At 49.2% G+C, this 15,497-nt stretch overlaps 1 protein-coding gene across 1 annotated transcript; it reads left to right on the top strand.

Annotated features, from left to right (window-relative positions):
* Positions 1–1,026: 1,026 nt before the first annotated feature.
* fadd (Fas (tnfrsf6)-associated via death domain) lies at positions 1,027–15,497 on the top strand. Its single transcript, XM_056279085.1, has 2 exons — positions 1,027–1,393; positions 14,900–15,497. Exons 1-2 carry the CDS (start codon positions 1,078–1,080, stop codon positions 15,184–15,186), a joined length of 603 nt encoding a protein of 200 aa, XP_056135060.1. The 5' UTR covers positions 1,027–1,077; the 3' UTR covers positions 15,187–15,497.

Below are 15,497 nucleotides of genomic sequence, written 5' to 3'. Positions count from 1 at the left end.
ATGCCCGAGACATCCTTCTACTCCAAGATGACAGGAGTGGACATGCCAGGTGATGTCAGCTCTGAGTGCATCAGGTATCACTGCTGTCTCTCCTCTGAGCACTATGCCATCCTGGAAACCCAATTCATCCTGGAATGAGTGGTATGAATGATGTCTGTATGAACGTCATTTTTCCTCTGTGGCCCCACCCCGTCACAATCATCTTTGCCACACTCTGTAACGTTGTGTCCTCTTTTGTAGCAGACGCTATTGAGCGCAGTCTCTCAGCAGAGACAGGTAGGTAATTAATCATGCTAACAGTCTCTAACTCTGTCCCAATGTCTCCCTTGGTGCTCTCTGGTAAGTATGTCCTGCTCAGTGTGTCAGCCAGCGACAATCCCGGCCTGGTACGTAGATCACTCTGACATCATACCCAAAGGAGTTGAATCAAGTGCAACTGGACTTGGTATTTATCCGTGAAGACGTTTCGCCTCTCATCCAAGAGGCTTCCTCAGTTCGTGCCTTTCTGACTAGACTAGACCAAGCTGGTCTGACTAGACCAAGCTAGTCTGCCTGGCTGCTGATGGCTGTGTGGAGGAGAGATGCTGGGTATACTGGGAGAAGGATGCTGAATATGGAGCTGCCAGGGAAGAGGAGAAGAGGAAGGCCAAAGAGGAGGTTTATGGAGGTGGTGAGGGAGGACATGCAGGTGGCTGGTGTGACAGAGGAAGATGCAGAGGACAGGAAGAGATGGAAACGGATGATCCGCTGTGGCGCCCCCTAACGGGAGCAGCCGAAAGTAGTAGTAGTGGTAGTAGTAGTAGTAGTAGTGGTAGATAATATAACAATAATAGAATATAACATACTATAATGTGGCGTTATCTTCATTAGTGTCAACAATCATCGAAGCCAATTTAAAATCGAAGTTGGTGAATATACCAGATTAATTTAAAATGTGTGAGACGCGGGTAAGTGTGGTGCTGGTTGGCAGTGGAACAGCGACCGCCTCCGGTGAGCAGGCGAAGTGAAAGTGAGGTGAGGCGAAGTTCCGGTTCCTTGTCCGGCGGCGGCGGCGGCTCTGCGTCCGCGTCTGACAACATGAGCTCGGCGGCGTTTCACAGCGTGTTGTTGGACATCTCCAACGAGCTGCACGGCGAACAGCTGGAGAAAATGAAGTTTCTTTGTAAAAGCCACATAGGCAAGAACCAGCTGGAGAAGATCGACACGGGCTTCAAACTCTTCCAAGCGCTGATGGAAAGAAACCTGCTGGACGCCAGCAACACGGAGCTGCTGCGCGGCGTGCTGCGCAGGGTCGGCCGGGAGGACCTGGTGGGCAAACTGAGCGGCACCAACGAACACGTGGCCGGACGGAGTGACGCGCAGCCGGACGAGCAGCCGGACGAGGCGGAGAGAGGTAGGGGCTCGTCTCTGTGGCGCCGGTAGGCGGGTCATGTGGCAGGTCTGCTGACCCGTACAGCCGCCTTAGTTACTACGGAGGCGCACTACGCCGGTGGTGCCTTCGAGTCCGCCTGGGGAGTCCCAGCGCTGACTCGCTGCCTCCTCCAGCGGCTGGGCAGAAACAGTAGGATCAAGTAGGAACCGATGTACATTTGCTATGAAGTTGATTTTTTTTAATTTAATAAAGTTCTTGAGCCAATAGAAGGCAGAATGTGACCCACGAGACAGGGTTATATGGCTTGGGTGCATATCCTCTCTATTGCCTCCACAACTTCCTAGTTCCGGTCATATCATGACTTGTTTTTAGAAACAGAATCAGAAAGACGTAATTGGCATGTGCATTACATGCAGTAGGCTTTTCACTTGAAATGGTTGAAATGGTTTAGAGACACAGAGGACAAGAGCAGACATACGTTCATATGCTAGGATATCTCTGAGTTTTAACCTCCATAACTAAAGAGCTGCTAGACAAAGCTATTGAAATTGCCTCAACATACACCAAAATATCCCACCAAGAAAGAGACATAATAGCCCAGGACAGAAACACAATAGACCAAGACAGAGACATAATAGACCAAGAGAGAGACATAATAGCCCAAGACAGAGACATAACAGACCAAGACAGACACATAATAGACCAAGACAGAGACATAATAGATCAGGACAGAGACATAATAGACCAGGACAGAGACATAATAGACCAAGACAGAGACATAATAGACCAAGACAGAGACATAATAGATCAGGACAGAGACATAATAGACCAAGACAGAGACATAATAGATCAGGACAGAGACATAATAGACCAAGACAGAGACATAATAGACCAGGACAGAGACATAATAGACCAGGACAGAGACATAATATACCAAGACAGAGACATAATAGACCAAGACAGAGACATAATAGATCAGGACAGAGACATAATAGACCAAGACAGAGACATAATAGACCAAGACAGAGACATAATATACCAAGACAGAGACATAATAGACCAAGACAGAGACATAATAGACCAAGACAGAGACATGGTTGTAATGTTTTCTACCCCACCATCGGTTGCTGTGCATCCTACCTACCTACCCCATTGGTTATAATAGTTCAAATGTTTTCTCCTCTCATTGGTTGCTGTCCACTGTAACTAGGGGCGTGATGTGGGGAAACGTGTACATTCTGTTGCCCACTAAATGTCTATGTGCAAATAAGTTCACACACACTCACGGAGCTACACAGACACACGTGTCTTGTTCATTCACTCCTTTCTTTACTAAGGAAGTCAACATGGTACAAGCAGTCAATCAACTGCTGGGCGCCACCCTGTGGTCGCCATCTACACAACATAACATTAACCTCAATACGTAACATCTCCTCCCCACTAAGATGTGTTGTCAATAAAACACAAAGGATATATTTTCTGTCTTTTACACAACATAAAGGTGTACCCTTTTTTTCCTCTTTTTACATGAAACAAAGACTGGGAGTTATGCTACTTTCTGTATATAATTTGTATGTTGAAAACCACATCTCTTAAAACTCAAACAGTCTTAAGGTCTTTGCACAACTAGTTCAGTTCGTTCACTCATCTCGGTAACGTACTGGTGGTTTAGCCATCCTCACAGGATAGTGTCTAACAGTCCCTGTTACATGAGATTCTCCAGCATGGGGTGGTTCAGTGGAATGGTGTGTTTTTGGATGGCTCGGTAGTCAAAGGAACTCGATTATCATTCTTTTCACGATGAGGTGTACTGGGGTGAAGGGTGGTACTACCAGGACTATGTGGAGGTAACACGGGGGGGGGGGCTGATGGGAAGGTTCACTGCAGAACCTGCAGTCTGCTGAAGTGCTGGCTCTGAGCGTGTCAGCATCTGGTCCACATGGCGTTTCTATACTCGTTGTATTCCTACATTTACCTTTTATGACACTGGTCCAGTTTGCTCCATTACGACACCTTGTGTCCACTTTTCCTCCCCCTTCCGATAGTCATGAACAAGGACAGGCTCTCCAACATCGAACTGCCTAGCCTTGGAGTGTTGTTGGCGGCGTTGCTGCTGGGAATCCTGGGATTGGTGCACTGCCCCAGCCACACTGGGCTTAAGGAAATCCAGCCGAGAGCGCAGCTTGTTCCTGAGGAACAGCATGGCTGGCGGTTCTTTTGTTGTGGCATGGGGGGGGGATGTAGCTGTAAGTCAACAGGAACGTATCAAGCCGCTGTTGCACAGGTGCTGTGCCTCTGGAAGATTTTAAGGCATGTTTGAAGGTCTGCACAAAGTACTCGGCCAGGCTGTTGGTGACAGGGTGGTACGGCGCTGAGTGGATGTGCTTAACTCTATTGGACCTCAGGAATGCAGTGAATTCTTCAGATCAGAACTGAGGTCCATTGTCGCTCACGAGAATGTGAGGGATGCCATAACAACTGAAGAGGCCCCTCAGTACTTGGATGGTCTTGCTTGCTGTGGTGTTGTCCATGATATGCACCTCAGGCCACTTGGAATGTACATGAACAGCCACCAGGTACATACAGTGCATCCGGAAAGTATTCACACCCCTTCACTTTCCCCACATTTTGTTATGTTACAGCCTTATTCCAAAATGGATTAAATTCCTTTTTTTTCATCAATCTACACACAATACCCCATAATGACAAAGTGAAAAGGGTTTTGTAGAAATTTTTGCAAATTTATTAAAAATAAAAACTGAAATATTGCATGTACATAAGTATTCACACCCTTTGCTATGACACTCACAATTGAGCTCAGGTTCATCCTGTTTCCACTGATCATCCTTGAGATGTTTCTACATCTTGATTGGAGTCCACCTGTAGTAAATTCAATTGATCGGACATGATTTGGAAAGGCACACACCTGTCTATATAAGGTCCCACTGTTGACAGTGCATGTCAGAGCAGAAACCAAGCCATGAAGTCAAAGGAATTGTCTGTGGACCTCCGAGACAGGATTGTATCGAGGCACAGATCTGGGGAAGGGTACAAAACATTTCTACAGCTTTGAAGGTCCCGAAGAGCACAGTGGTCTCCATCATTCGTAAATGGAAGAAGTTTGGATCCACCAGGACTCTTCCTAGAGCTGGCCGCCCAGCCAAACTGAGCAATCGGGGGAGAAGGGCCTTGGTCAGGGAGGTGACCAAGAACCCCATGGTCACTCTGACAGAGCTCCAGCGTTCCTCTGTGGAGATGGGAGAACCTTCCAGAAGGACAACCATCTCTGCAGCACTCCACCAATCAGGCCTTTATGGTAGAGTGGCCAGACGGAAGCCTCTGCTCAGTAAAAGGCACATGACAGCCTGCTTGAAGTTTGCCAGAAAGCACCTAAAGGACTCTCAGACCATGAGAAACAAGATTCTCTGGTCTGATGAAACCAAGATTGAACTCTTTGGCCTGAATGCCAAACGTCACGTCTGGAGGAAACCAGGCACCTCTCATCACCTTGCTAATACCATCCCTACAGTGAAGCATGGTGGTGGCAGCATCACGCTGTGGGGATCTTTTTCAGCAGCAGGAACTGGGAGACTAGTCAGGATCGAGGGAAAGATGAATGGAGCAAAGTACAGAGAGATCTTTGATAAAACCTGCTCCAGAGCGCTCAGGGCCTCAGACTGGGATGAAGGTTTACCTTTCAACACGACAACGACCCTAAGCACACAGCCAAGACAACGAAGGAGTGGCTTCGGGACAAGTCTGAATGTTCTTGAGTGGCCCAGCCAGAGCCCAGACTTGAACCCCATTGAACATCTCTGGAAAGACCTGAAAATAGCTGTGCGGCGACGCTCCCCATCTAACCTTACAGAGCTCGAGAGGATCTGCAGAGAAGAATGGGAGAAATACCCCAAATATAGGTGTGCCAAGCTTGTAGCTTCATACCCAAGAAGACTTGAGGCTGTAATCGCTGCCAAGGGTGCCTCAACCAAGTACTGAGTAAAGGGTGGGAATACTTATGTACATGCAATATTTCAGTTTTTTATTTTTAATAAATTTGCAAAAATTTCTACAAAACCCTTTTCACTTTGTTATTATGTGTAGATTGATGAGAGAAAAAAGGAATTTAATCCATTTTGGAATAAGGCTGTAACATAACAAAATGTGGGGAAAGTGAAGGGGTGTGAATACTTTCCGGATGCACTGTATGTCCTTCAAATGGACCCGCAAAGTCCAAGTGAATCCTTTCCCAAGGACTGGAGGGCCACATCCAGGGGTGTAGAGGAGCAAGACCTGGCTCTTTTTGTACTCGTTGGCAGGAGTGGCAGGATTTGGCCTGGAGCTCTATCTGGGAGTCAATGCCGGGCCACCAAACATAACTGTGAGCCAAGCTCTTCATCCTCACTACACCTGGGTGTGCTGTGTGGAGCTCTTTCAGAACTCGGGGGCATAGTTTGGGTGGCATGATCACTCACACACCCCACATGAGGCATCCTTGTTGTATCATGAGGTAATGCCAACGCAGCAGATAGGGTGACAGTTTATCACCTGCGTCTTTTGTAGCTAGAAAAGGACCAGTTGTGACTATCTCCAGGACTCGAGACAGAGTAGGGTCAGACATGGCGTCATGTCTGATCTTCGTGCTACTGATTGGTAGTGTGTCCAACTGGGATGTGTAGAACACGTCTACGGTGTCTACCTTCTCTTCATGAGCGTGGGGAAGTGTTAACCGTGAGAGTCCATCTGCATTTGCATGTAATCCTCCCTTCCGGTACTCGATGGTGTAGTCATGTGCTGACAGGAGGAGCACCCAGCGCTGCATTCAGGCTGCGGCCATCGACGGTGTACTTTTCAGTGGATTCAGGATGGAGGTCAGTGGGCGATGGTTAGTGAGCAAGGTGAACTTGTTACCATGGAGGTACTGTTGAAATGTGTGTACGCCAAAGACTATTGCCAACGCTTCCCTCTCAAGCTGGGTATAATTTTGTTCTGCCTTGCTCAGCGTTCGCGAGGCATAGGCAATAGGTTTTTCCTCACCGTCAGGCATGACATGTGAGAGCACAGCCCCAACCCCATAGGGTGAAGCATCACAGGCAAGGTGGAGGGGCAGCTCAGCATTGTAGTGGGTCAGCACCTCCTGGGATACCCTGAGCACTTTAACTTTTTGGAACGCTGACTCACAGGCTGCCGTCCACTGCCATTTCTTCCCCTTGTGCAGCAGTCTGTTCAGCGGTTTCAGGATAGTGGCTAGGTCGAGAAGGAAACGTCCGTAATAGTTTATCATCCCGAGGAAGGAACACAGTTGGCTGACGTCACGGGGTGCTGGTGCATCCACAATGGCACGTTCCTTCTCTGGTGATTTGTGGGGCTCTGCTGCGTCAATGATATGGCCCAGGTACTCCACTGACTCCTGGAAGAACAGGCACCTCTCCTGTTTGACGTGCAGGCCATACTCCTCCAGCCTTCTAAGGACCACATCCAGGGTTTTCAGGTGGATCTCCTCATCTGGCCCACTTACGAGGATATCGTCTAAGTAACAGTGAGTGAAGGGTAGTCCGAGGAGCACTTGGTCCATGGCCTTCTGGAATAACACCGGCGCTGACGCTATGCCAAAGGGTAAGCGGTTGTGGCAGAACAGACCTTTCTGTGTAGCGATAGTCAGTAGCTTCCTTGACTTCTCCTCTACTTCCATCTGCAGGTAAGCGTTTGACAAGTCTAGCTTACTGAAGCGTTGACCTCCAGCTAGGGAAGCAAAAAGGTCTTCAATACGTGGAATTTGATACTTGTCCACACAGAGAGCTTGGTTGATGGTGACCTTGAAATCACCAGAGTCTCACTGTGCCATCCTTCTTGCTGAGAGGCACCACGGGTGTGGCCCAGTCACTGTGCTCCACTGAGGAGATCGCACCAAGCTCAGTAAGGCATGTCAGTTCGGCCTCCACTTTAGGTCGAAGGGCACAAGGCACATTACGTGGTGGGCAGAACTTGGGTACACTGTCAGGTTTAAGAGTCACTCTGGCTTTAATCCCTTTCATTGTGCCTACCTTCTTGGAGAAAACAGCGGAATGCCCCTTTAACACATTCCCTAAACTGCCTTTATCTCCCTGCTCTACTGCATACATGGTCTTTAGGTCCCTCCAGTTCAGCCTAATGGCTCTCAGCCACTCTCTACCAAACAGTGGGGGTGCGTCTACTTTCACTACATCCAGGGGTAAATCAGCAGTCTGATTATTTAACCTTGCTTGCACTTAATGACCCCTTCTGGTGCGAGAGGCTCTCCAGTGTATGTTTTCAGCACGATATCCGTGGGCTGCAGGGCCACACGTCTCAGAGTACTTTCGTACTGTCCCCATGAAATTAAAGACCCCGCAGCCCCGTGTCCAGTTCCATCTCCATTCTTTCCATTTACTGTAGGCAGCACAGAGATGCGTGTATATTTCCCTTTATGAGACAGCGAGTTTAGTCCCAGTTCATCATAAGTGTCAGATTTTATTCCCTCACTTCCACTTCCATTCTCACTCGCCTCTACACCATGAACTCCCCCCTTTCTCTTTCACAGTGCGCTTACTTGAGTTACCCTTAAGCTCTGGTTTTCCTTCTCTCTCTCTCTCTCTGTCTCTGTCTCTGTCTCTGTCTCTCTGTCTCTGTTTCTGTCTCTCTCTCTCTGTTTCTGTCTCTCTCTCTCTGTCTCTCTCTCTCTGTCTCTACTCTCTCTCTCTCTCTCTCTCTCTCTCTCTCTCTCTCTCTCTCTCTCTCTCTCTCTCTCTCTCTCTCTCTCTCTCTCTGTCTCTCTCTCTGTCTCTCTCTCTGTCTCTCTGTCTCTCTGTCTCTCCCTCCGGGTTGTTTTTAGTCTTATTCTTACACATGCGCCCAGCATGGCCCTTCCTACCACACTGGTGGCAGTCCCGGTCCTTGTCCCAGCAGTCATTGTCAGTATGATTCGGTTCCGCACACCGGCGGCACTTGCCGCTGGATTTGTGAGAGAACCGGGTCCGCTTGGAGCGAGCCGCGCCGGTCTCTGCAGACAGCGCGTGGCGGGCTGCTCCCTGACAGGTAAGCTCTTCCTCTGTCGAGGGGCGCGTTTGAGCCGCTTCACGTTTAGTTCGCAAACGAATCTGTCCCGTAGTGCGTCCTCCAAATGCGCACCGAACTCACAATGCTCAGGAAGTCTTTTCGGTGCCGCGACATACCGCGCTACTGACTCTCCTGCCTCCTGGTCCCGGAACCTGTCCGCTACCATGAGCGGTTTCGGAGCGAGACGGGCTTGGTGCATGTCCCCAGGCTTCGCAGGGGCGGTCAAACTGCGCAGTAACCCACGTGTTTTCAGTCCCACCACACTAAACAACACCGGCACTGTCTTGGCATCCCTGCTCTCATCAGCCCGCATATGATGTCCAAAACGTTCAATATCCGGTGCCCATTGCTCACCGGATTCATCAAAGAGATCCATATGTCCGATTATTCCAGCCGAGATGCGTCGGTCTGCAGAGCCTCGCAGCACTCCGGAGTCGCCGGAAGGAGAGCGGCTCAGTACTCGCTGCTGACACGGCTAACACGCTAGCTCGCTCGCTGGCTAGCCAGCTAGCTTCCTCGCAGCATTCTGGAGTCGCCGGAAGGAGAGCGGCTCAGTACTCGCTGCTGACACGGCTAACACGCTAGCTCGCTCGCTGGCTAGCTAGCTAGCTTCCTCGCAAGGTGGCTGTTCTTTTCCGTCCAAACGTAACCAACTGGCAATTCACGCACAGCGGAGGGAGAAGAGTTTCAGGACTTCACACCTCGTCGCCAATTTATATTATGTTGCCCATTAAATGTCTATGTGCAAATAAGTTCACACACACTCACGGAGCTACACAGACTCACATGGCTTGTTCAGTCACTTCTTTCTTTACTAAGGAACTCAGCATGGTGCAACCAGTCAATCAATTGCTGGGCGCCACCTAGTGGTTGCCATCTACACAACATATCATTAACCTCAATACATAACAGTGGACTGTGTTTTTCTTTGTTGATGAGTGCACGACGCACAGAACAAGCTTGTATTGCTATAGGAAAAAAAACCTTAATACACAGCAGTACAAGCTTGTTTCGTGCATCATGCAATCATCAGCTGCTAATGTGATCCAACAAAGAAAAACATAGTATATGTTGCCCCGCGTCATACCCCTAGTTACGGTGGACCACAACCAATGAGAGGATAGAAAACATTGCAAAATTACAACCAATGCAGTAGGTAGTTACGATGCACAGCAACCAACGGGGGGATAGCAAACATTACAACCAATGGGGTAGGGGTTGGGCCTTGTTTTGAAAAAGGAAGGATCAAAACAAGCCCCAACTCCTACCCCACTGGCAGAGTTGTAAAAACCAGGTCCAGAAAGTAAATATCCAAACCATGTATTTTCTCCAACCATGTTACTAAACCAGCTGATTTCATTAGCTAGTTTTCCCTACCTAGTTGAGGAGCGCTGTTGACTAGAATCTGCTGGTGTAGTGCATGAGTGGAGCAAATACATGGTTTGGACTTTTACTTTCTGGACCTGGTTTTTACACCTCTGCCCATTGGTTATAATGTTTTCTAACCCCCATTGGTTGCTGTGCATCGTAACTGTACTGGTGTGTCGTAGGTTAGTTTACATTATTACGACAGTGACCCCCAGAGGGGTTACCATAAACTGATTTACGGCAGTGCCTAGTAGAGCACGAATAAAGCATGTTAAACGGCTCTTCTGCGTTGATTCATTTATGGTTATTTTAGCCAACCAATATATGGTACCAGGAGTAAACTGTCTTTGCGACGGCAGTAACAACAATGGATTGTTTAAAACCACCTGAAGGTTTGCAGTTGGAAGGCCATGTTGGTGCGAATTGGAGAGCGTTTAGACAGCAGTTCTATTATGTTTGAAGGATCACACCATGACTCAGTATCAGCGTCAACGCAACGCTCGTTTTACTCTCCATTTCAAAAAACCCTTAAGGCAGACTCAACCAATCAATTCAAGAACAACCATAAAGGCATCACATACCAATTGCAGCATAATAGAACAGTGCTAACCCAAATGCAGCACTGATGACCCAGTGTGCAGACATAACACCCCCCCCCCCCGGCGGGGTTTCAAACATGAAAAGTTGACACAAAGTCTTCTAGGTAGCCAGGGCGTGAGCAGGTTGTGGGGAGGCATGAGGCTGAGGCTGAGCAGGCTGAGGTGAGGTGAGGGGGCAGGGGCAGCTGAGGCAGCTGAGGCCCAGGAATGTCTGGGGCCTGTGTAGGGGCTGCCTGAGACTCCGGGGTATCCTGCCGTGCTGAGGGAATGGTTTGGGGTGTGTCCCCAGCTGTGCACCACACACGCTGGCACCTTCTGGAGGTGGCTGGAGTGCCACTGACTTGGAGAGGAGATGACCAGTATGAGGCCATTTTATTGTCCCGGTGGGGCCTACGGACCCTGACCCAGTCTGAGGTGTTGGTGTCTGGCACCCTGGCTCGTTTTGACTGGTCAAATCATTGCTTCGTCCACCCCTGCTGACGGGTGACTGAGGCTCTGACTCTAGAGGGAGGTGCCTGGGATGTAGAGGGGTGGAGCCTGACATGTTTAGCTCCTGGCCCCGCATGACGCCCGTGGTCGAGTGCTGTGTGGCCCTGTAGTGCAGCAGTGTGTGACGGATGGCAGCTTGAAGGAGCACCCTTGGGCCAGGTGTGCTCTTGAGGCTGTTTTTCAGTGACTGGTGAAAGTGTTCAACGCCGCCATTGGCCTGGGGGTGATAATACGCAGTGCATACGTGACGGATGCCCTTGCTTTCAAGGTAAGCAGTGAACTCTGCAAAGACCAGTTGAGGACCATTGTCAGGTCTTTGTGAGGGTCTTTGTGAGGCCCCAGCGAGAGAAGAGTGAGTCCAGGAAGTCGATGATGACCTGAGAGGTCACAGAGCCAGTAATGGTGAGCTCAGGCCATTTTGAGTGTAGGTCGTAGGCAACCACCAAGAAGCATTAGTGGTGGGGAACCCCATGGATCTCTCCGCAGATGTACAGCTGCACGTGTTCCCAGGGCATAGAGCGCCAGGCAAGAGGTTGCAGGGGTGGAGGAGCCTGGTGGCCTGTCTTGCCACTCACAAGGCAGGCAGGGCAGTCCTTGACCAGGGCCTCAATGTCTCCGTCTATCCCTGGCCACCACACCAGGTCTCGGCAACGCTGTTTTAGCTTCACAATGCCCAAGTGGCCCTCATGCGCCATGGTCAACACACACGCACACAAAGCACCTGGGACCACTATGCAAAGCCCGCGTGCCACACAGGTGTCGTTCCAGGAGGATAGGTCCTCTTTGACTCGAGAGAACGCAGCCAGCTCTGCTGGGACCTTGTGAGGCCAGTTATTCTGGATGTAGGTACAGAGCTGAGAGAAGATAAGATCCTGTTCGGAGGCTTCATTCAGTTCCTGCAGAGAGACAGTGGCCTGGAGAGATGTGTGTAGCATTTGACTAATGTCCTGTTCCACACAGTCAGTGCCTGGGGCTTGGGTGGAGACAGAGCGAGAGAGCAGGCCAGCCACAACATTGTCTCTGCCTGGGGTGAACTGCAGGCTAAAGTTGTACTGGCGGGGGCAGTCAGACCAGTGGTGTAGCCTCAGGGGTCTGTGGCCTGTTCCAGATGTGGACAGTAGTGCTGTCAGTGCGTAGTGATCCGTCCTGAGGGTGAAGGAGCGGTCATAGAGGTACAGGTGCCACCTTTCTGTGGCACCTGTACCGGCTGTGAGGTTTCTGCTGCCGGGGTGGAGAGGCACCTGTAAGTATCCCTGTCTGAGGTCGAGCTTGGAGAACACCATAGAACCATAGAACTGAGCTGTGAGCTCTTCTGAGGTGGGTAGTGGATACTTGTCCGGGATCACCACCTTATTCACTGCAGGTAGATCGACACAGACACGCAGGGCCCCCGACTTCTTCGTAGCCACCGCAAGGTTTGAGATCCAGCTTGAAGCGTCCACTGGCTCAATGATGTCAGCTTCCAGCAGTTGTTGCAGCTCACCTTAGACCCCATCATGGAGAGCCAGCAGGATGTGGCGCAGTGGCTGGATGATGGGTTTCACAGAAGGATCAAGGAGAGGTTGATGGGCGAAGGTAGAGAGGCAGCCCAGACCCTCAAACAGTGATGGCGTGGCAACAGTCAGGATTGCTGACACCCCCCCCCCCCGATCAGAGAACAGGTCCAGGCCCATCAGGTTGGCCCCATGGTGGGCAACATGAAAGACAACACTGGGCACAAGCTTGGTTCCATAGCGGACAGTCACTCGGAGAGAGCCGACCAGATCAATTCTGGAGTCACCATAGCTGCAGAGGGCAGCTGAGGGTATGGACAGCGGTAGTGAACTGAAAAATTGTCTGTAAGTATCAACATTCAGAAGAGACACACTGGCGCTGGTGTCCAACAGCAGAGGAATGCACACATCATTGAGGTTGACTGTGCATAATTTGAATGACACTGGCCATGGGTTCTGGCAAGTGAAACCGGATGAGCCAAGTGCAAAACTTTGTACATTCAGTACTCCTTTTGGGAGATACTCCTTCCAGAGACTACCCTTTGGGATTAGTTCGGCTCCAGAATTGTTCCATAAGGCAATGGAGCACATCATCGAGGGCTTGGAGGGGTCTGAATCTGGATGATTTGGTGGTTTGGGGCTGTACAATACAGGAGCACAATCAGAGACTTGAACAGTTGCTGCAACGAATACAGCAACATGGTCTTGAACTCAATAAGTGTCAGTTTGGTGTGAGGGAACTGACATTTCTTGGGGATAAGTTATCTCCAAGTGGTGTTCAGCCTGATGAGTCAAAAGTTCAGGCAATCAAAGCCATGCCAACACCAACTGACAAAAAGAGGCCTTCAGCGGGTGCCTGGAATGGTAAACTATCTTGGGATGTTTATCCCTAACTTAGCAGGCAGAACAGCACACTTGCGAAACTCCTTCAGGCCAAGACTGACTTTGAGTGGACAGCTGTCCATAACGCAGAATAGGGGGACATTAAAGGTGTTTTAGCTCAGGAGCCTGTGCTGACATTTTTTCAAGCTGACAGGCCAACTAAAGCATGAAGGTTCCTGGAAGCCGGTTGCCTATGCACCAAACTCTATGACAAAGACAGAGTGTCGTTATGCACAAATTGAAAAAGAATGCCTCGGACTGGTTTTTGGCTGTGAGACATTTCATGGATACATATATGGACTTGCTAAAGTAATTCTTGAGACAGACCATAAGCCCTTGATAGCCATTGCCCGATAAAGCTTGAATGAGATGTCCCCTCGCATCCAGTGGTTGATGATGATGCCAGGAAGATGCCCAAACAGTGCACCAGCCAATCGAAGAGAGGAGAAGGACAACAGCTGCCTACGTGTAAACCAGTGGTGATTCTGTATGCAGCAGGAGTGTCACAAAAGTTGAGACACATATTTTCCAAACACCGTGTCTCGGTTGCTTTCAAACCCCAAAACGCGCTGCACCAGAAGTTGGTCCACCCCAAGGATCGGGTCCCCCGGCACAAACAGAGCAATATAGTGTAGCTGTTAAGTGCCAGGAGGATTGCCGGGACTTGTACATTGGGGAAACTACAGATGCTGGCCAAGAGGATGACACAACACAGGAGAGCTAACACATCAGACCAGGACCCCACAGTCTACACCATCTACAGGCCAGGACTCCACAATCTACACCATCTACAGACCAGGACTCCACAATCTACACCATCTATACAGTCTACACCATTTACAGGCCAGGACTCCACAGTCTACACCATCTACAGACCTGGACTCCACAGTCTACACCATCTATGCAGTCTACACCATCTACAGACCTGGACTCCACAGTCTACACCATCTATGCAGTCTACACCATCTACAGACCAGTGGCCACTCTTTCAAGGATGAGGATGTGCACATCCTTGATAGGGAGGAACGCCGGTTTGAACAGGGCGTCAAAGAGGCCATCTATGCTAAGAGGGAAGGACCATCCCTGAACCGGGAGGAGCTAAGAGTACATCTGTCAACATTTTACAATTCTGTGATTGCAACAATCCCTAATCCTCTATGACTTGTACACATGACCTTTGAAACTCTAGTTAATGGTTACATCCATACTTGCATATGAAACTGATTGTTTGTTTGAGTCGTTATGTCATTGTATTGTTTATAAGGGTGGGGCTACCTGCAGTCGGTTGAGACTGAAGAGGACGCTTAGATGAGTGCTGAAATGTATGTCAATAAACATTGTGTCCAGATGAACTGATTCGCCTTTCTTTGATTAACCAGTAGAGGTCTCTCAAACTTATTTACATAGAACATAATTTAAATTTTGGTGAATGTCACTAAAACTAAGAGTTCATTTTTAACGCCGTTACATGTGTGAAAGAGGCTTGTGGGTAGTTATTCGTATTGTATTTGTACATATAAAAGAGAGAAAAAGAGATCTACCCCCTTATTCTTCTCTCAACCTCACCTTCTACAGTAGTGCTGCTATATAAGATGCAATTAACCTTTCTTTCTCTTCCTTCTCAGTCAAACTGGATGCTGCTGCAGATGTGATTGCCGAGAATATTGGGAGGACATGGCGCAAATTTGGCCGCAAGCTCCGTCTGAGTGAGGTCAAACTAGACTCCATCGCCAAGCGACACCCATCAGACCTGGAGGAGACAGTGTTGGACCTCCTGAGGGAGTGGCGGAAGGGACAAGGAAGAGAGGCCTGTGTCAAGGATCTCATAAACGCCCTTCGAGCATGTGATCATAACTTCACAGCACACAAAGTGGAGACAAAGCTTTCTGCGATGTCACGGCCCCTGACCTAGATGAGGAGGTGAACTAATGATGACACTCAAGTTGTGATTGAAAAGAAGATAGTCTACGTCACTTAAAGATGTTAGGTGGGAATGAATGACAGGAATGGTGACTTGGCTGATTGTTTAGGGATATTTTGTTCAGGGAGACCATTGACCAGTTGTTTTAGAAAAACCACATGCCTGCTTTAGATTCACTTCCTATTGACACTGCTTTAATTTTGCTGTAGCGCTTCGAGATACATGTCAAATAATTCAGTGTTCTTATGGGAAAAGTGCCATTTCATAGCTGTCTTGTAATTATCCATTAAAGAACAGATCTT

Source organism: Lampris incognitus, chromosome 4 (assembly GCF_029633865.1).
Source record: "Lampris incognitus isolate fLamInc1 chromosome 4, fLamInc1.hap2, whole genome shotgun sequence".
NCBI classification, from domain to species: Eukaryota; Metazoa; Chordata; class Actinopteri; order Lampriformes; family Lampridae; genus Lampris; species Lampris incognitus.
This window is presented reverse-complemented; position numbering and strand designations above follow the sequence as displayed.

Excerpts from the sequence above, each read along its gene's own strand:
- fadd (XM_056279085.1), top strand. The coding sequence starts at position 1,078 with ATGAGCTCGGCGGCGTTTCACAGCGTGTTGTTGGACATCTCCAACGAG. Across the intron at positions 1,394-14,899 it reads GCCGGACGAGGCGGAGAGAG|TCAAACTGGATGCTGCTGCA; the intron begins GTAGGGGCTCGT and ends CTTCCTTCTCAG.